The sequence below is a fragment of the Aythya marila genome, assembly GCF_965140915.1.
Source record: "Aythya marila genome assembly, chromosome: 1".
Taxonomy (NCBI): domain Eukaryota; kingdom Metazoa; phylum Chordata; class Aves; order Anseriformes; family Anatidae; genus Aythya; species Aythya marila.
Genome location: NC_139042.1, coordinates 447,461 through 467,432, shown reverse-complemented (window position 1 = coordinate 467,432; position 19,972 = coordinate 447,461). Strand labels below are relative to the sequence as shown.

The 19,972-nt window shown below is 45.0% G+C and overlaps 1 protein-coding gene across 1 annotated transcript; it reads left to right on the top strand.

Annotated features, from left to right (window-relative positions):
• Positions 1-468: 468 nt before the first annotated feature.
• LOC309891770 (uncharacterized protein) lies at positions 469-19,448 on the top strand (the record flags this gene model as incomplete). Its single annotated transcript, XM_082784614.1, has 4 exons — positions 469-495; positions 3,803-4,801; positions 11,460-12,416; positions 18,485-19,448. The coding sequence occupies exons 2-4, from the start codon at positions 3,831-3,833 to the stop codon at positions 19,446-19,448; spliced, it is 2,892 nt and encodes a 963-aa protein (XP_082640740.1). The 5' UTR covers positions 469-495; positions 3,803-3,830.
• Between the last annotated feature and the right edge of the window lie 524 nt (positions 19,449-19,972).

The window sequence follows — 19,972 nt, the reverse complement described above, 5'->3', positions numbered from 1 at the left end:
TTATGATTTTAATTAAACATTTCATGTCTCACTGGTTATAAAGAGAGGACAGCCAGCACCATTTCACCTCTGTTATTCCCTTGGAGAAATGCTGCAAGCACACTCCTTGCAAAATTTATTATTATTTGCATTACAGATCCATTCTCACAATAAAAATTGTGTGTATTGCCAGCATGCTGCAGCATTGCCAGCCATAAATCACAGGAGGCTATAAACCCGTCGCCCAATAAACTATCAGGAGAAAATCATGCCTGCTGGGAGAGCATCATAAATGGAAAAGATCATTTACTTCACACACTATTTTCACTTGTACGTCTCATGCTGTTTACGCACGGGGAGCTCGGGCTCCGGCGGCTCCCGATTGATTGGCTGCGAGGCCAGGACGGGCCAGTCCTCGGGGCGCCTTATAAGCGCTGCCCTCCCCACACTGCGTGGACACGGGCTCTTCCTCTGCATCGCAGGTCGTAAGGCACACGGGCCTCGCCACCGCACCTGGTAAGTTCCCTGGGCAATTAGCATCCTCTTCATCACCAGCACGTCGCACTCCCTCTTTTCCTAGTGCAGCGGCTGTGGTTTATGGGGCAGGACCCCTCGTGGGTGGGGATGTGCGCCCCCAAAGCACTGCTGGGGATGTCCACAGCACTGCAGGGGTCCTGTGGGGCTGGGAGCGCTGGGTGGGGTGAGTGGCTGCAATGTCAGCACTGCTGGGGAGTGCTGGCATGCAACAGAGCTGAGATACCACTGGGGATGACCCAGCCATTGTGTTACTGCTCACTGCTGTGTGATGGGCTTCATGCACAGGTCAGGCTGCGCTCCCCCTGTCTGATGGCCCAGCTCAGCCGGTGGGAATGGCATGTTCCTGTTCTTGCCTTTAAAGTCAACAGGAATTTGGCTTTGTGGGTGCTGTGTCCCCAGAGTCCCTTTGCTAAGCGTCCTCTGCTGAGCGGCTGACCCTCCATTCCATTCAGATGCTCAAAACCAGATGTCTTGGTCTCATCCTTCCCCAGCCCCTGCGCTTGCCTAGGCTGAGGAGATGTCCTTAAAACACCAAGTCTTTGCTGAAGCTCCTGCATGAAAATCAAGGTCAGACACAGACAATAAGGTGGTCTTTGAGTGACGGAGAGTGAAGGAGGGTGATGCAGCTGAATTGTGCCTTGAGCAGGAGTACAGTTTTCTGTTGCGCCTAGGCTGGCTACTAATGCTGCTCAGGTGCTGCCATTAATCTTTAAATTCATACCCTCTTGTATGGGCATAGGCTTCCTTGTTAGGGCTGCAGTGTGAAAAGTGTAACTGCCCCTGCAATAGTCAGCTGGGACATGTAACATGTGTGTGTGTTATATGGTATCTATACAAGTAATATACATATTATATATGTAAATGTACATAAACATGCATATGTGCTTTTATATTTTATGTATTATAAGTATTTTATACATTTATACATATTTATTTACTTGTATACATACATATATACACACATAAAACATGGAGGGGAAAAAATGCTTGGAATGAGATTCCTCTCTGTAACCCGTAGGAGCACACAGCAAAGCAGACACAGCTCAGAGAATAGCAGAGCTGGTGAAGCCAATTTCTTTTAGTGTTGTGTAGCATGGTAGGAGTTTCCAGTATCAAAGTCAGTTCTGCATGGAGGCTTTCTTGCAAGAGAAGAATCCCTGACAGGCCCATTTGGTCATGACCAAGCCTGGTTGGCAACCCTGCCCAGAGCACGGGGGTTGAAATTAGATGATCTTTAAGGTCCTTTTCAACCCAGACCGTTCTATGATTCAATGATTCATTCTATGATCAGTCCTTTCTTTCCCAGTGTGCACTGTCTCTCCTTTTTATCTACTTCCATAACCCTGGAAAACTGTTGAATTTCAGTATCTCTGAGAGTCCTGGATATCTACTATATGCTGCTGCAAAGGACACAGACAGACAGACATAGATGCATGTGTACACTTTTATTTTTGATTTTTTTTTAACCTGGTCTCCCAATGAGACCGAATTGCACGAGTCTGCAGATTAATTCTCACTGATTGGATGCTGTGGCATCAGCAGAAAGAGACAGGTCTTACCTCAGGGGAGGGCAAAGCTGCCAACTGGGACCCGAGGTTCCTCTGCACAGCTTCCTTTGCCAACCTATACCACTGTCGATGTGGAAGGGAAAGCACCAGCTGCCCTGTGGCGGGCAGCTTCATCCAGCTCTGTGCTGCCTCTTGCTCTGACAAGGTCCTCCTGTGCCTTGTCCCTTTGGCAACAGGCAGCAGGGCTGTGTGCCAGCTGAGGGAATTCGTGATGCTGATGTGTGACTTTGCAGTGATGACTGAGTGGAAAGGAAATGGCTATGGGACTCTCCCGCACTTGCCATCAGCTGCATTCTGCTTTTGACCCAGAGCAGGAAGATGTTTGTCCTTGCCAAGCTTTGGGATTTATTTGAGGTTTGAATCAGATTACAGGCTGAGAATCTAATGGAGCAAAATTATATTAGAAACATAATAAATACGTTGTGGAGGATATGTGTGTTTATTCAAAAATGAAATGTGTTGTGGTAAATCCTCTTGCTCATAATTCAGGTACTTTTTGACTCGCTTTTTTCATATCCTACAGAAAGTACAGTAAGTCTGAAGCCACAAATATTTATTTTCCTTTAAATGGCTCTTGTTTTCCACATCTGCTGCTTTTCCACATCCACCCAAAGAGCCTTTCAGTCACAGAAGGCCCAGAGAGGGTTCAGGAAACCCATTAGCCTCTCAAGCATCCTAGGGTGCATTGTTGTTCATGCAGTATAGGTATCCGGATAGTGTTGAGAAGGTTGAATCCTACAAGAGGACTGAAACCTGTGGTAAGATCACATGCTCATAAGCTGGGAGGAAAATTCAGGTTGGAGTGACTTCAGATCTTTAGTCCAATATCCTGTTCAGAGCAGGGCCAGCTAGAAGGTCAGATGAGGCTGCTCAAGGCTTTATCCAGTTAGGTCTTCAAAACTTCTAAGATCATATCACCTCCCTGGGTGACTTGTTCCAATACTTGACCATTCTCACAGAGGAACAATTCTCCTTATATCCAGTCTAAACTTCACTTGTTTCAACGTACATATATATATATATACACATATATATATATTTGTATCCTTCTGTCACACACTGCTATGCAGAACATTCTTGATAGCTTCCCTGTAGGTAGGGGAAAGTTGATTTCACATCTCTGAGAGGTCTTCTACAGGCCGAACAAACCTCTTTCCTTGACCTCTCAGTCTGGATCCTTGCTCTTCTGAATTGAGATCAGTGATGTCTAATTGCCTAATTCTCTGTCATATCTAGTCATCCGTTTCCAAACCTGATATCTCAACTTAACACCAAGATGTAATTTTCATGATTTTCAGGTCCTTCAGTCTCCAGCGAGAACCAAAACCAAAACAGTTTCTTAGCAGCTTAGTCTTGGTTGGGGTGACAGTAGAAAAAACATTTGTTTACTCAGCAGAGCAATTCAACCTGTGGAATTTGTGGACAAAAGTAAAGTAGTAGCACTCAACCAAAAGATTTTAACTTTCTTTTTAAGAAAAACAAAATCTCTTTATTTTGAAGAATAAATGTTCATTCTTTTCCTTCATTTTATAGTTTAATGGAGAGCTGAGAGTGTAGTCATATGTGACACTATGATAATTCTAATGATGGCTTAAACAGCACAGAAGCATTTTCACAGGTTGGTGGGGAGGTGGAGGGATGTGGGGCTTGTCATTACCCAGTTCTGTATTCAGTGGAGAGTCCAACTATGTGGAGTTTCTGTTGTTGATTTGTTTTAGGTATAGGTCATGTGAGATCTGAGCTGGGATGGAGCATGACTCACATACCACGTGGGAATTCAATGGCTCCTTCTATCAGCCTTCAGCTTTCCTCATGATGGGCATCCCAGGCCTGGAAGCCCTTCACCACTGGATCTCCATCCCTTTCTGTGCACTCTACTTTATTGCTCTCTTGGGAAACTGCCTGATCCTATTCATCGTAAAGAAGACCCAAAGTCTTCATGAACCAATGTACTACTTCCTCTCCATGCTGGCAATCACTGACCTGGGCTTGGTTTTATGTACATTGCCTACTACTCTGGGCATTTTTTGGTTTAATATCCGAAGGATTGGGTTTGATGCTTGCCTCACTCAGATGTACTTCATCCATATACTGTCCTTCATCGAATCCTCTGTGCTGCTGGCAATGGCGTTTGACCGCTTCATTGCCATCTCCCATCCACTGAGATATCCATCCATACTGACCAAGGCAACTGTCATAAAAATAGGTCTAGCAATTATATTGAGAGGCATGGTCTCCCTCCTTCCCATACCCTTCTTGCTCAAAAGATTAACCTATTGTGGTAAGACTGAGCTTTCTCATTCATTTTGCTTCCATCCTGATATCATGAACCTAGCATGTGCAGATATAAAGGTCAATGTCTTCTATGGTATGATTATTCTCTTATCAACTGTGGGGATGGACTTAATCTTCATTGTGCTGTCCTACATCCTGATCATTAAAACTGTTATCAGCCTTGCAACTAAGGAGGAGTGTCTCAAGGCTTTGAATACATGTGTCTCCCACATCTGTGCTGTCCTAATATTCTTCATCCCAATGATCGGACTGTCCATGATTCATCGCTTTGGAAAGAATATTCCTCCTCTAGTTAAAACTTTGGTGGCCTACACTTACCTTATAATTCCCCCTGCTCTCAACCCCATTATCTACAGTATAAAATCTAGCCACATCCGTGAGGCTTTGTTCAGGGCACTGTGGAGGAAGAGTGAATCTGACTGGTAGCTTCTTCCACCAGTTCTGCCAGACAGTGCTAGTGGACTTGTTTCTTGGTCAGAGTTAGTGGACCGGTTTCTTTCCCCATGCTGCATCCATGGGGATCACTGCCAGACAAAGGAACCGCAGATCCACTCAAACAATGTCCCTCAACCCAGAGCTGTGATCTTCATGTTTTGTCCTAGCATGATCTTTCATCCATTCCAACAGCCTGTAAGCACCCCAAGTACTTATGATAGTGCTATACACAAATGGAAGCCCCAATTTGAGGGAGACAATTACGGGAAAATGGTGTTCTCTTTCAAGCTACACAGTGGGGTGGATCAAGGAATATCTGCAAAGCATGTTATGCGTGTTATGCAAACTCTAGTAGACAGCATGTAAACTTGACTTGGACTCCCTTGAATGGGCTGATTGCACCCTCACCAAATGTCACCAGATAGCTAAAGACATCAAACGCCACTGGAGCTCCACTTGGCTTGAGCCAAGAGCTTGAAGCCACTCTGAATATCTCAGCCATTTTGTTCAGCTGGGAACACTCCACAAGATGGAGCTCAGTTGCAAAGTTTGGAAAAGTTCAATACAGAAAATTTTCTGAAGGTCATGTTAAGTGAGCCCTCAACACTCTCTTATTTTTAATTCCTAAAAATAAGCTCAATCTTCATCTTCATCTGTGTCTCTAAACTGCCATACACATCTACAGTGTTAAAAACCATGCTGCTTTTGCACCTTGTTTTTATTTCACTGGACCTTACTGTCTTACCAAGTCTAATGTTCCAGCCATTGTCTTGCATTGAATGTAATGTATGTGTACAATATCTTCAATAAAAGACATGTATTCATTGTAGAACCTCAAAAGATGAGATGAAGTCTTTTTTTTTTTTTTTTTTTCCCTTCTTTATTTCTGTTTATATGATGCAGAAATTATAGGTTGGAGTTGCTTACAATCTTCAGGATTAGCTATTATTCTAGAGCATAGGATTGTATTAGATATGCTTCAAGATGGTACCTTGGGGCTCTTGGTGAAAAAGAGGGGTTTCAAAACTGTAATAGGAATGGTTAATCTTCCTGGCATGACGGATCATGTACTACAACTACACATCTGAGAGCCACCAGGCACCAAATGTACCCCTCAGAGAGATGGGAAGTGAAGGCCCCTAGGGGAAGGTCACAGATAGGAGCTAACAGCATCTCCCAGCATTTTTTCCCTCTGCTATGGGATGGGTCTCAGCCAGCAGAACAGAAAGATTTCACAACCCTCCTGGCTTGCTTCCTCCCACAGACAGAGCAGAAATACCCCAAACCTTTCATGCCTCCAAAAGATGGAGCTGTATTTTCATTGGTCTTAAGCCATATTGTTGGTCTTAAGCCATATTGCACCACAATATGATAAAACTATTAGAGAGTGTCCAAAGGAGGGCTGCAAAGATGGGGAAGGGTCTCGAGGGCAAGATGCACAAGGAGGAGCTGAAGTCACTTTGTTTGTTCACCCCACAGAAGAGGAGGCTGGGGGGAGGCCTCATGGCGGCCTGCAGCCCCCTCACGAGGGGAGGCCTCATGGTGGCCTTCAGCTTCCTCACGAGGGGAGTGGAGGGGCAGGCATTGAGCTCTGCTCTCTGGGGACAGCGACAGGACCCGAGGGGATGGCATGGAGCTGGGGCAGGGGAGGGTCAGGCTGGAGGTTAGGGAAAGGTTCTGCACCCACAGGTGGTCGGGCACTGGGACAGGCTGCCCAGGTCACGGCACCGAGCTGCTGGAGTTCAGGGAGCATTTGGACAATGCTCTCAGACATCAAGTTTGATTTTGGGGTAGTCCTCTGGGGAGCCAGGAGTCGGACTCGATGATCCTTGTGGGTCCCTTCCAACTCTATGATTCCATGATATTTTGGGTAGCTTGAAAGAAGAAATGTTCAGTATTCACCTTGGAAGAGTGAAGCAGCAAAGGGTTTAGGGACAGGATTGAACACTGGAGCTGGGCCATCTCTGCCTGTTGCTAAGCACTTCATATTTCAGATGAATATTCATATTTCAGGGTTGGTGTCTTTCTTTGTTCTGCTTTACTCAACACTGCATCTAGAATAAAAAGAGAAAAGAATAATGAGGGAAACTCTCTGTAAATAAATAAATAAATAGAAAGAAGAAAGGAAGATTCCAAAGTGGAGTATTCCCAGGACACTCTTTGCTTTGTGTTGAGCTAATTATTTTGCTGAGGATCCCTTTGGGATTTTTGCTGAGGATCCCTTTGGGCCCTTGCACAAGGTGAAATATTTTTCAGTAGAACACCATCATAACCTCTGCCTGGACAGTAGGCACAGCAGCTCCTGCTTGCACTGAGACTCTTTGCTCAAAGTATATAAGGTCCAGCACCTAAGGCATGGTGCTGGTAGCCAGCTGTTATCAGAGGACTAAGGGAACAAAGAAAGCTCTCAGCAGAAAAGCCTAGAAAAGAGCTTTGCAGGGGAGATGCTCAGCTCACAGGATCCTTGCACAGTACTGCTCCCAGGCTGAAAACTTCCAGAGAGTTTCTCCCTGGACTAGTGTGTTTCTTGGCTACAACTGTTCTCAGAAGCAGCAAATCTGCCACGGCAAGCAAACGTGTATTTGGGTGGCACTGAAGAGCCTGAGGAAAACATGTAGGAGATGTATTAGCACAGCTGGAGACCGCAGCAGAGTGAATCTTGCAGTGTATTTGGTGCACTTTCATCACCCAGTTCATCAGAGCTTCATCTGTCTCCCTGTTTGCTTCCCAGCTGGTGCAGCTGAAGGGTACCAAGCAGATGTTCAGGATCTGAGAACCTTTATAAGGTACTGTCTTTTAGGAACATATGTTCAAAGATCTTTGTGGCTGCCTCTAGGAATGTGAAAGTTAATTGTGGTTTAAAAACTGTTGTGAGAAAAAAGATAGATGAGCCACTTAAACCTGCTAATTCCTATTCTGTGATGCCCTGAGCTCTGCACTTTGTTCCATGCTTACAGTACTTGCCAACAGATCTATTTCCTAGGAGGCAGAAGAAGAGCCATGTGAGATATATCACAGGTATGTCTTAATGAGGAGAGGGATAGGGAAAGGGAGAGGGAGAGGGAGAGGGAGAGGGAGAGGGAGACGGAGACGGAGACGGAGACGGAGACGGAGACGGAGACGGAGACGGAGATGGAGAGGAGTGGGAGAGGAAGGTTTAAGAGAAGGAGGGTAAAGAAAGAAGGGAAGGAAAGCCATATACATGTATAGTTGTGGAGCCTTGCTGCACACCCTGCCGTGCTCTAAGCCTTTGTCTACACCATAACTGGAAGAGGAGTAATGACAGTTCTCTGTCCTGGGGACACCTCAGACACATCCACATATGTCCTTTCTCCCTCCCTAGGCAGGGTGGCTGTACTCCACCGCCTGGTGGGTATCAGCCCTGGCCAGTGCTGTCCCCTCACCTGGGGCAGGGCCAGCAGCCAGCAGCCGGGGCTGTCCCTGGAGGCAAGGAACAGGCTGGTGGTATGGCTGGCAGGGGGATGAGGATCAAGCCGTGTTCTGCTTATTGTAGCGCAGGTTGGTCTGACTCCGAGCAGAGCAAGTGCCTGCCCAGAGCAACTGATTTAGCCAGGACCTGTGTGCATTTGTAAACAGAAAGCAGCTGAGTTACAAGCAGGTACAGCTGCTTGCAAGTGACGACAACCAGCTAGGAAAAAAAATATCCACAAACCATCAGTTAAGACGAAATATTAGAAAAAAAGCTTAATGTTTCTTTTCTCGTTTCCCTCTCAAGTAATATTTTGGCTTGATGTGTACTTTTTTTGGGGAGGGGGATTGAAAAGGAAAACCAAATGCAGTCAATATGACTTTCTAGGGTTTTAAAGAGGAACAGTTCAAATGAAAAATTCTAATCAGCTCTAGTAACTGGAGAAGACAAGTATCAACAACACTGGGCTCTGTATTAAGAATATTGGCACATTTCCCAGAAGTACTCATCTTTTGAAATCTGCACACACGGATCAAAATCCTTGGGAGACATCATCCCAGAGGTAAAAAGCTCCAAGACACTGAATCAGAGGGTTGTGAGGGAGGTCATGGTGCAGCTACAGAAATGCAGCAATTCACAACAAGGAGTTGCAATTACTAACACTAATTAAAATATAGAAGAGGTAAAAAATCTTGCAAGTTGGGTTTTCTACAGTCTGTTAGGGTGCTGGAATAGGTTCCATATCCACACTTTGAGTCTCCAGGGGCATCTGGTACAGTACCTGCAACCATCCAGAGCAGGCTTCACTCAGCCTGGTAGCCCTCTGTAGGTGGCCCCTCCTGATTAGGTTTTGCACCCAAATGAAACACCCTTCCTTTTGCTCAGGAGAACACATTGTACCACAGGAGTGTCATGGGGCTGCAGGCTGCTCTGGAGGAGAACACAAACAGAAAAGTTCATCTCTGAGTTCATCTTCTTCCTTAATTCTTTTGACCCTACTGGCAGGCGTCCCCACAGATCTTGCAGCACCTATGTTTAGAAAGCAGCATATTTCCTTGAAGTCATCAGGCCAAATCCATCAGAAGTGTCCTTATGTGTAACCCTTTGGGACAGTTTACATAGATATCATCTGGTGGAAAAGAGTGGAGTTCACCTCTGCAGCAAACTGGTCCCAGCTCATTAAGAAAACAGGTATCATTAAGATAGCTTTTCATGAGTGTTTCTTTTCAGAACATTTGAAATCATTGGAGACTTTGAAAAATAAGGAAATGGCTCAAAGGGCTTTTGAGGAGGTACATGTATGTATTCCCCTCTCACTGCCACATTAGAGGTGGGAGCAGTGGAGAAGATTATTCAGTGGAGAAGACTGTTGTATTGCCTGGGAATGCCAGCTTCATCCTGGGAAGTTGGTCTCAGACAAATTTTGGCTCAGTGGGACAAGTTTGGTCAATGTTTATGAATATTTATTGAGATAAAGTAAATAAATAGCAGCAACTCTGGCTGCTGCTACTAGTCCTCTGGCTTGGATGGTTCTCCTGTCTCCATGTGCCCACTCCTTGCCAAATGCAGTTACTGGGGCTTGCTAGTGGGAGTATCAGCCAGGAAAAATAAATCTGCATTCACCAGTGTTTGTAAAGGTACAGATCCAGTTTTCATCCCTACAAAAAGCAAACTCCTTATGTACCTGGTCTTCATTACACAAGGTGTTCAAAATTGTTGGTTGCTTCTGAAAACCTCGGTGCATCTATCAATGCCAAAGAACTAATGATGAACTGAAACATCCAGGGATTATTTACTTTGTGTGTGTGTCTCTCCCAGTCACATTCTCTCAAAAGAAATGAATAGGACGGCAGATTTTTCGCAATGAGATTCATACTATAATTACACTTCAGTGGCTGGCAGGTAAGTTGGCTCAGATATTTGTTGGCAATTACTGAAGCAGTTTGTTCATTCCACTTGCATCTTAACATAAGTGGTTTGCTGAAAAAAATCATTTCTAGAATAGCTTTCAGGCAACTTGATGGTAACAGTCTGCCTACGTTGTTTTTAAAATGTGTATAAAAAGCTAGTGTATGAGCTTTATTTATCAAAGATTCAAGATGGAAAAACCTCACATCAGGGAAATAAACTATGATTGCTATTTTAGGGCAAGTGCTTCATCACAGATGTGCAGCAAAAAAAAATTTTATTGCAACCAAATGTTACTTTTAAAATCATTAGTATTAATAGCCTGTATTAAAATATTCTGCATCCATGTTTTACACAGATAGTACATGAAGTCCATTATCAGAAAGTCAGTAATGCTGCAGATAGCAGTTCTGTAGGAGTCAGGCAGGGTCTGTGCCTCTGTCCCTGGTCCTCTGGGGCTGCCCCAGGCAGGCTGTGATGTGCGGCTCTGGGGCTGTAACACCGATGTTGCTTCAGCAATTGGCGCTCTCTCCCAACACTTTTAAATCCTAGTATTTTTAAAAATCTAATCCCTGAGAATAAAAGGGCACCTAAAGCAAATGCTTTTGCATATCTCCCTGATCCCTGATCATTCTACTTGTGCCACAACACTACTGGAAAGTTTATAGATACAGAATAAGGTGAATAATCATCAGATTTTTCTCTCTGCAGTTGTTCTGATATTTCCATCTGTGTTTTCAGACACAAAAGGATGAATCCCCAATTTATGTGCACAAACAAACAAATACGTGCATCTCGGTGTTTGTGTTGCAGTACTTGGGAGTTGGAGGACCGTGGGAGGCAGCACAGGCAGTTTTACAGGGTACGTTTCTGACAGGGCAGAACAGCACATATGGAAAAACTCAAGCAGAACCGAAGTTTAACAGGAAGCACTAAAAAAGTTTTTTTTTTTTTAACGTTGCCAAAAAAAAAAAAAAAGAAAAAAGAAAAAAAAAAAAAGAAAACAAGTTCAGCTGTTGGGTTTATCATTTAAAATGTTGATTTAGCAGTGTTTTGTATTTAAAAGAATTCAAGCAATTCCTGTTCAGGGCTGCTCAGTATGCATTGCTGTATATAGCCATACTGGGATAAAGAAGAAAGAGAGGAGCTCTCCGTATTAGTACGGCAACTATAAGATACCACTGCATTTCACAGTCCCAGCCCCGTGGGATTCATGGCCATGGGAAAGGATTTATAATGCTGCTGTTTCTTTTTCCCTTTCAGTGGAGGACGTGCCATGGCATAGCATGACTGCACTTCACACTGTGTGCCATGCCCTTCCCCAACAGCTCTGACCTCAGCCCAGCCTCCTTCATCTTGGCCAGCATCCCAGGGCTGGAGGCTGCCCATTTCTGGGTGGCGATCCCTCTGTGCTCCGTGTACATCATGGCTGTAGCAGGCAACTGTGCAGTGCTGTTCATTGTGAAGACGGAGCCCAGCCTGCATGTTCCCATGTATTTCTTCCTTTGCATGCTGGCTGCCATCGACCTGGCCTTGTCCACGTCCACAGTGCCACGTGTCCTTGCCTTCTACTGGTTCAACACCAGGGAGATCAGCTTCAGTGCCTGCCTCATCCAGATGTTCTTCATACACACCCTCTCAGCCATTGAGTCCACCATCCTCCTGGCCATGGCTGTGGACCGGTATGTGGCAATCTGCCACCCACTGAGACATGCTGCCATCCTCACCAATGCCACAACAGTGAAAATAGGGCTGGCAGCCATGGCCAGAGGAGTCCTCTTCTTCTTGCCCTTGCCTTTGCTCCTCCTGCCCCTTCCCTTCTGCAGATCGCGGGAGCTGTCACACTCCTTCTGCCTGCACCAGGACGTGATGAACCTGGCCTGCGCCAACACTACCCCCAGTGTGGTGTATGGCCTCACCGCCATCCTGCTGGTCATGGGATTGGACGCCCTCCTCATCTGCCTCTCCTACCTCCTGATCCTCAAGTCTGTCTTGCGGCTGGCTTCATGGAGGGAGAGGCTCAAGGTGTTCAGCACCTGCATCGCCCATATCTGTGTAGTCCTGGCCTTCTACGTGCCACTGATCGGGCTGTCTGTGGTGCACAGGTTTGGGAAGGACTTGGTTCCACTCGTCCATATCATCATGGGGAACATGTACATTCTGGTGCCTGCCGTGCTCAACCCCATCATTTATGGGGTGAGGACCAAACAGATACAAAGGAGGATCCTGAATTTAATTCACATCTCCAACAATAGAACTGCCCAGTGACTTCTGTGCAGCTGTCATCTCCTGTTTCCTCACAAAGCCTCAACTTGTTTTACACTCAGGGTCTTTGGAGCAGGGGCTGTCCTCTGTGCAGCACCCAGCACGTGGTAGGAGACTCAAAGGTGCTACCACAATGTAAAAGGTAAATAGCAATTGTAAACTCCTTCCAAGAGTGCTTATCCCACCAAGCCTAGAGTGAATCTATTACAATGATCTGAATCCAACCCTGATCCAGGAGGTAATGTAATGGGAAGTCTTTAAAAGATGTCTAGATGTAGAGCTTAGGGATATGGTTTAGTGGGGACTGTTAGTGTTAGGTCAGAGGTTGGACTCGATGATCTTGAGGTCTCTTCCAACCTAGAAATTCTGTGATTCTGTGGGAAAGAAAAATGGATGAGCAAACTAATAAAAAGTCTTGATGTTGCACTTTGTTCCCTTCTCTCCCATAGAATTTGCAGAGCTGAGTGAATACTACAGGTGTTGTGGGTTTTTTTTGGAATTATTTAGTTACTTCATGGTTTGTGCTTGTAACGTGTTCATTTTCCAATAATATTTTAGCAACATTTTTGGCCAAACCTTTATCTGTCGGAACTATCTTTAAGTAAAATAATTATAGTCATTAACATTATAGATGCAGATGTACAATTAAGAAATCCTCCACCTCTGGTCTTGTTCTGACATTCTGGGCATCCAGTTAAGGCAGCTCAGCCACCTTGTAGCAGACACTCTGGAAAAACTTCAGGCACAGAGTTATTGGAAGTGATTTTGAACATAATTTCCATTAATAATTACATTTAAGAAAATGACAGTCTCACAAGAGAAAAAATAACAAGTTATAAATATAAGTGATATTACCCAGCCTAAGGAAGCACTGTTTCCAAGCTGAAGGTTGTTCTGTACTTTTGACATGTACCTTTTGATTCCATGCATACGTATTTCTTTTTTTTTTTTCTTTTATTTCCAAGGTATTCCACATGAAATTAGGATACCTCACAGCCCTTTCTCCCTAAAGGAGACAAGACTTCTTATGATATTTCTACCAGAGGGACACTACTACAAAAATCTCCTAATGCTATGGAAGCCAACAAGTCTTAGGGCCAATGAAAATAGGCCCTAAGGTGTGAAAGATAGCCTAGATGATTCTGTGATTCAAAATGCATTTGTTTTGACAGGCCTTCATCAACCCATGGGCTCATACATCAAAAAATAACATTCCAACAATGTTTTTCTGGGGAATGAAGAAGGAAAAAACATTATATCTAACATTTTTCAGTGACACCATTTCATATTTTGTAAAAAGGTTAAAGATCCTGGGAAGGGATGTTAGAATCATAGAATCATTTAGGTTGGAAAAAATTTCTAAGACCATCAAATCCAACTGTTAAGCCAGCCCTGCCAAGTCTACCGCTAAACCATGTCCCTAAGCACCGCATCTATGTGTCTTTTGGAAACCTCCAGGGATGGTGACTCAATCACTTCCCTGGGCAGCCGGTTCCAATGCCTCACAACCCTTTCAGTGAAGAATTTTTTCCTAATATACAACCTAAACCTCCCCTGGTGCAACTTGAGGCCGTTTCCTCTTGTCCTATCACTTGCTGCTTGGGAGAAGAGACTGATCCCTACCCTGTCACAACCTCCTTTGAGGTAGTTGTAGAGAGTGATAAGGTCTCCCCTCAGCCTCTTTTTCTCTAGGCTAAATAACCCTGGTTCTCTCAGCGGTTCCTTATAAGACTTGTTCTCTAGACCCTTCACCAGCTTTCTTGCCCTAGATATGTTGTGTAATAGGATTATGTTTTATAATAGGATTATGCTGTATATATGTTATATAATAGGATTTTGCAATGAAACATACAGATTTAAAGGTGTTCTCATCTCTTTTTTTCCTAATACATTGAAAATGTTCATGATCTTTGTCTTCCCTTCTTTCTATTTATGAAGCTGAAAAAAAAATAGGAAGAAAAAAACCAACAACAACAAAACAACAACAAACAAGCAATCTCTTCTTTTTCCTCTTGGTTTCAACTCTTGTCTTGTTATTGACTATTGTAAACAGTGTTCTTCATCCTTGAGGTAGCTGTGGAGTCTACCTCCTTGGAGAGCTTCAAAAGCCATCTGGGATGCATTGCTGTGGGCAGGGACGTGTTTGCTGCTCCCACACACCGACCCTGCAGCAGCCCCTGGAATTCCTCCGGTGAGAGGGCTGTGTGATCTTTAGTTTGAACACACTGGCTGTCGGCACGCAACTGAGTTACAGAGAGCAAGTCATTTGTGCACAAAACCCTGCACGTGAGGATGACCAGAGCAGCACCGGGTACTTTTCAGAATGCTGATCCACACTCCATCAGGAGGCCCAGGTGCTCTTGAACGCAGATGTCTCTATCAGTGGGAGCTTATCACAGAATCACAGGGTAACTCAGGTTGGAAGGGACCTCGGGATATCTGTAAACCAAACTGCTGCTCGAAGCTCTGGGGTCAGACAGCGTAGGACAGGGCTTTATCCAGCTGGCTATTGAAAGCTTCCAAGAACGGATGTTGCACAACCACCCTGGACCTCTATTACAGTGCTTGACTGTCCTTACTGTGGAGAAGTTTCTCTGTATATCCAATTTGACCCTCTCTTGTTTCAACTTATGCTTGTTGTCTCCCATCCTTTTGCCATGCCACATTGTGAGGAGCCTGGGTCCGTATTTCTGACAGCCTCTTCATGGGTAGAAGAAGGCTGCTCTTCTGCTCTTGGGTTGTGCCAAAGCCTTTTTTTTTCTCCAAACTGAACAACCACATTTTCCCAAGCATCTCCTCATGGAGCATTGCTCCAGCCTCAGCCATCCTGATAGCCATCAGATGAACATGGTCCCCTTTGTCAATGTTCTTGTTTTTATGTTGGGGCCCAAAACTAGATGCATTATCTACATACGGCTTAGCAAGTGCTGACTAGATGAGTGGGTAATCCCTTGAGGGCATGGCATATCACTCTTTGGAAAGGTCAGTCCAGAGCCCAAAACAATGAACACTGGAAGGGACTACTAGAGAAGGAGAAAAGAACAAAACAAAAATTACAGAGCATGTTGTTGTGGTTTTACCTTGGTAGGCAGCTGAACTCCACCACAACCGCTCTATCACTCCCCCTCCTCAGAAGAGGAGGGGACGAAGAAAAGGAAAGAAACAACTCACGGGTTGAGATAAGGATAGTTTAAAGGAAAAACATAATTATTAAGGAAAAATTATTAATAATTAAATAATTTAACTAAAGGGAAAAAAAAAAAAAAAAAAAGGAAAGTGGAAAAGAGGAAAAAACAGCAAGCAAAGGCTGTGTGGAAGTGCAGAGGAAGGAAATTACTCTCTGCTTCCCACCACTGAGTGATGCTTGACCACGTCCTTGCAGCAGGGCCTTGCAGCTACACATGCAGAGCACAGCACTGCATGGGCTGCTGCAGGGAAACATAACTCCTTCCCAGCCAGACCCAGCACACATGTAAATTTATACTGATTCACAAAATGCAGTGGAAGTATGCTTGATAGCCAAGCAAAAGTTCAAGTGCTCTCCTGCCTCGGAGTAAGTGTGCAGATGTGGCCACGGTTCTTGCTTGGAGCAGCAGGACAGGGAGCCCTGCACACCTGAGAGCTTTGTCACTGTGCTGTCTGTGGTGTGTAGCATGGGTTTATCGCTGTGGTACCTGGTACATTCACCAGCACCTGTTCAGATTACACACGGGAAGTTTGTGGGGTGGTGCTTTGGGGGATATTAAATCCAGGATAATCCAGGACGGACCTTTATGCCTACCTGTCCAGCACAGTTCTGTGTGCTGCACCAAGGGGGTCATGCATCTTATCCCTAACATCTGGGTGTGCTAAAAGAGGTGTCTAACCAAAAACACATGCTGTTTTGCTCTAGGGCCTTCAACTGACAGATAATACACTGCTGTCTGGTGCAGTTTCTTCCAATTGCCAGCTAACCCTGAGGTAAAATGGACATCCTTTTTGCATTCTGTATTTCTGTAGCTTCAGGCTCCATGAAAAAACATCTTGTTGTAACCTTTTCTGATAAATGAAAACACATTTTATTTCAAAATAAACACTTCATTTAAGCAAGTTACAAGTAGTTGGCAGCTGGGACTTAAAGCCAATTTTGACCCCTGCCACTTTCGTCATATTTTGTTTTATTAGGTCTTAGAAGGCTTAGAAGGTCAACAAATTTTCATAAAAATGAAAACTATTTGTACCTGCCTAATACAATTTGGGAAGTGTGAATGAGTTTTTCAGACACACTATGGATCTAAAGTCTTTTCAGATAGCTGTGGCATAGAGAAATGGTTCCTGCTCATTCCCCATATGTTCCTTATTTTGTTTCCTTTTGTGTTGAGAGAAAAATTAATAAAGAAAAATGAATGAACCATCCTGAAAATGCTGTATTTTATTTCCTAGCCATCCATTTCCCAGAAAGACTTTTAACAGAGCCTCAGAGCAGGGAAGCATGATTAATTTCTGCTGGGTACAGATGAAAACTATGTAGGGTTCTCACTTTCCATCTTGTTTTTCAAACTGCAGGCTCAGTGTTGCTTTCCTGGGGAAGAGAGAGGATATGACTTCTTCCTTAACACATGTTTTTGTGATGACACTGACAACCATTTTCCAGCTGAATCATCCTTTGTCAACACTGCCCTGAAACATTAGAAGAACCCAGCCAGAGCACGAGGTGTTGGACCCAGGTCTCCTCCACAAGCAGGGCCACGAGCCAGAGGAGGTGATGGACCATCTTGGCTGGGCTTTCTGCTGGCCCTGCTGGCTCCTGGAGGGAGAGGAAAGCACCCAATCTAGTTGTTTCACCATTCTTCAGCTATGTGATGGGGAAGATGGCACTGACTTCCCTCTCTAAGCCTGTATTAGAGTTATGGATGAAATATAATACAGCAAGGATAGATTGCTGTTCTTTTGAAAATATTTCATAGTTCCTGCAGCTGCAATTTTAATTACAAACCCAAGTCTGTGGTTTAACCTTGAATTACACCAGCACTCCTGAGTCTTCTCCAAATAAACCCATTATAAGAAAACAGACATAAAACTGGGCAAAATATAGCTGTGTCTGTGAGGTAAACAGCACTGAGGGGGTTAAAAACTGCCTTTTCCTTTCTCTCTCTAACTACATGTTAATTAGCAGGGGAAATGCCGAGCTGCCTACTAGGACTTGTCCGACAGACAAATAAATATCTCCTGGTCTCTGCGGTGCGGAGTGCCTGCATGGAGACCTGCAGAAGGCAGGTAAGTCTTTAACGTTAGGGCAGAAATGTGTTGCTCTGCAATAAGGCTTTTCATGCCTCCAATCGTCATGGGCATCCTTCTTTCTGCTGCCTGCAACTCTCCAGCACAAGTGGTCTTGGCCCCAGGAAGATTTCTGAAGAGTCTTCCCACATCAGGAACATTGGCCTAATCTGTACTGCAAGGGCTTTTCATGGGATCCTTTTCCCAGGTATTAGGAAAAACCCATGAGCTGAGCAACAGCAAGCTGCAGCCTTTGCAGAAGAGGAATAGACATTGCTGGAGCACTGCATCTGTAGGGGGATTCACCTACTGGGAATTTACTGTGGCACTGGCTCAGGGTTTTGATCTGAAATCGGCTGTCTCACCCATGCCAAGCACTCAGTGCCTCTGCTTACACAGGCAGGCAGGGTGGTGCAAAACAAAGTTTCTGTGGAGACGTAGGGCTGGTGCTAATGACTTCATATTTCCACTGTGCACATTTCAAGGTTTACTTGAAACTAGCTCTTATCTGGTCCCCTGGCCTGGGCAGCCTTTGGAGATGGGAGAGTATCAGGTGAGCCCTCTTCTAGCTCAGTTTGATGCAGGCAGAATGCCCAAGCCCACTCCATGAAGTGGGACAGAGAATTTAAGTGGAAACTGGCAGGACACTTGTGTTGAGTTGTTCTGAGCCAGTGCAAGCAGCTGTCATAGGGCTGGCTCTCTAGTGCCTCTAGACCACATCTCACTGCAGTCTGTATTTTGTACCAACCAAATCAGCTTGAGGGTGTTTGATGCTTTTCTACAGGATGTAAGAACCCTCACTGTAAGCAAGAGACAAGAGGGGTTTCATGTCTTCCCTGAACTTTACCACCCCCTTCCATCCTCCTACTTTCCTCCTGGCTGGCATTCCTGGGCTGGAGAAGGAGCAGTTCTGGATTGCCTTTCCCTTCTGCATCATGTATACCATCGCTGTGCTGGGGAACATCACCCTTCTCATCATTATAAAGACAGAGCCAAGCCTGCATGAGCCCATGTACCTCTTCCTGGCCATGCTGGCCTTCACTGACTTGGTCCTCTCTACATCCACGCTTCCCAAAATGCTTGGCATCTTCTGGCTTGGCTCCAGGGAGATTGGGTTTCTCTCCTGTCTTGCTCAGTTGTTCTTCATCCACACCTTCTCGTCGGTGGAGTCAGGCGTGCTCATGGCCATGGCCTTGGATCGCTATTTCGCCATTTGCTACCCCCTGCGGCACTCCAGCATCCTCTCCATGCCGGTGGTGGTGGCCCTTGGGATCCTGGTGCTGGTGCGCGGGGTGCTTCTGGTGAGTCCCTTCTGCTTCCTGCTCCACAGGCTGTCCTTCTGCCAGCATCATGTTATCTCCCATTCCTACTGCGAGCATATGGCCGTGGTGAAGCTGGCGTGCGGGGACACCAGAGTCAATGTCGTTTATGGCCTCTTTGTGGCTTTTGTAGTGACAGGATTTGATATAGTCCTGATCTTTGTGTCCTACACGATGATCCTGCGGGTGGTAATGAGACTGTCATCCACGGACACACAGCTCAAGGCCGTTAGCACTTGTGCATCCCATGCCTGTGTCATCCTTGCGTTTTATGTCCCTGCCCTCTTCACGTTCCTCACCCACCGGTTTGGGCAGAGCATCCCTCCCCATGTCCATATAATGGTGGCCAATCTCTACCTGCTGGTGCCCCCCATGTTAAACCCCATCATTTATGGTGTGCGAACCAAGCAGCTCTGTGAAAAGATGGTCCTCCTCTTCCAGCAGAAGGGAGCCTGAGCTGTACCTATGGTCTGGAAGCTGTGCTCATAATTTACTGATGACCCTGGTAAATTTAGCAAGTTAATGTTGTGGCTCTTTGTTCACAAAGAAACCTTCCTTGATGACAGAGTGCATTCTTGAAGAAATCACCAGGTTATCACTTCCATTAACATTCTGCAGGAGGCTTCACTCACAGTGTCATGAAACTTGGCATAAAGGCATTCAGCCTGGCTTTCACCCTGCTGGGAAATGGAGAGTTCATCCCTCCCAGAAGTCAGACTCCTTGCTGTTAAAACTCTCACTGTTCAGGAAAAAAATTCTTCTCACAATTAAAATACTTCCAGTCTGACTGCTAGCCTAAGTATCACCGAAAGACCTTCCTGCAGCAGTTCTCATTATATGAAGAGTATTCCCTGGACTGTGTGATGGGAATGTGCTCAGATGGGAATGATGACTGTCCTTGCAGAAGGAAATGGGTAGAATTTAATTTTAAGCACTATCCTTTTTTTTTTTTTTCTTTAAAGAAGGAAAAATGAAAATAA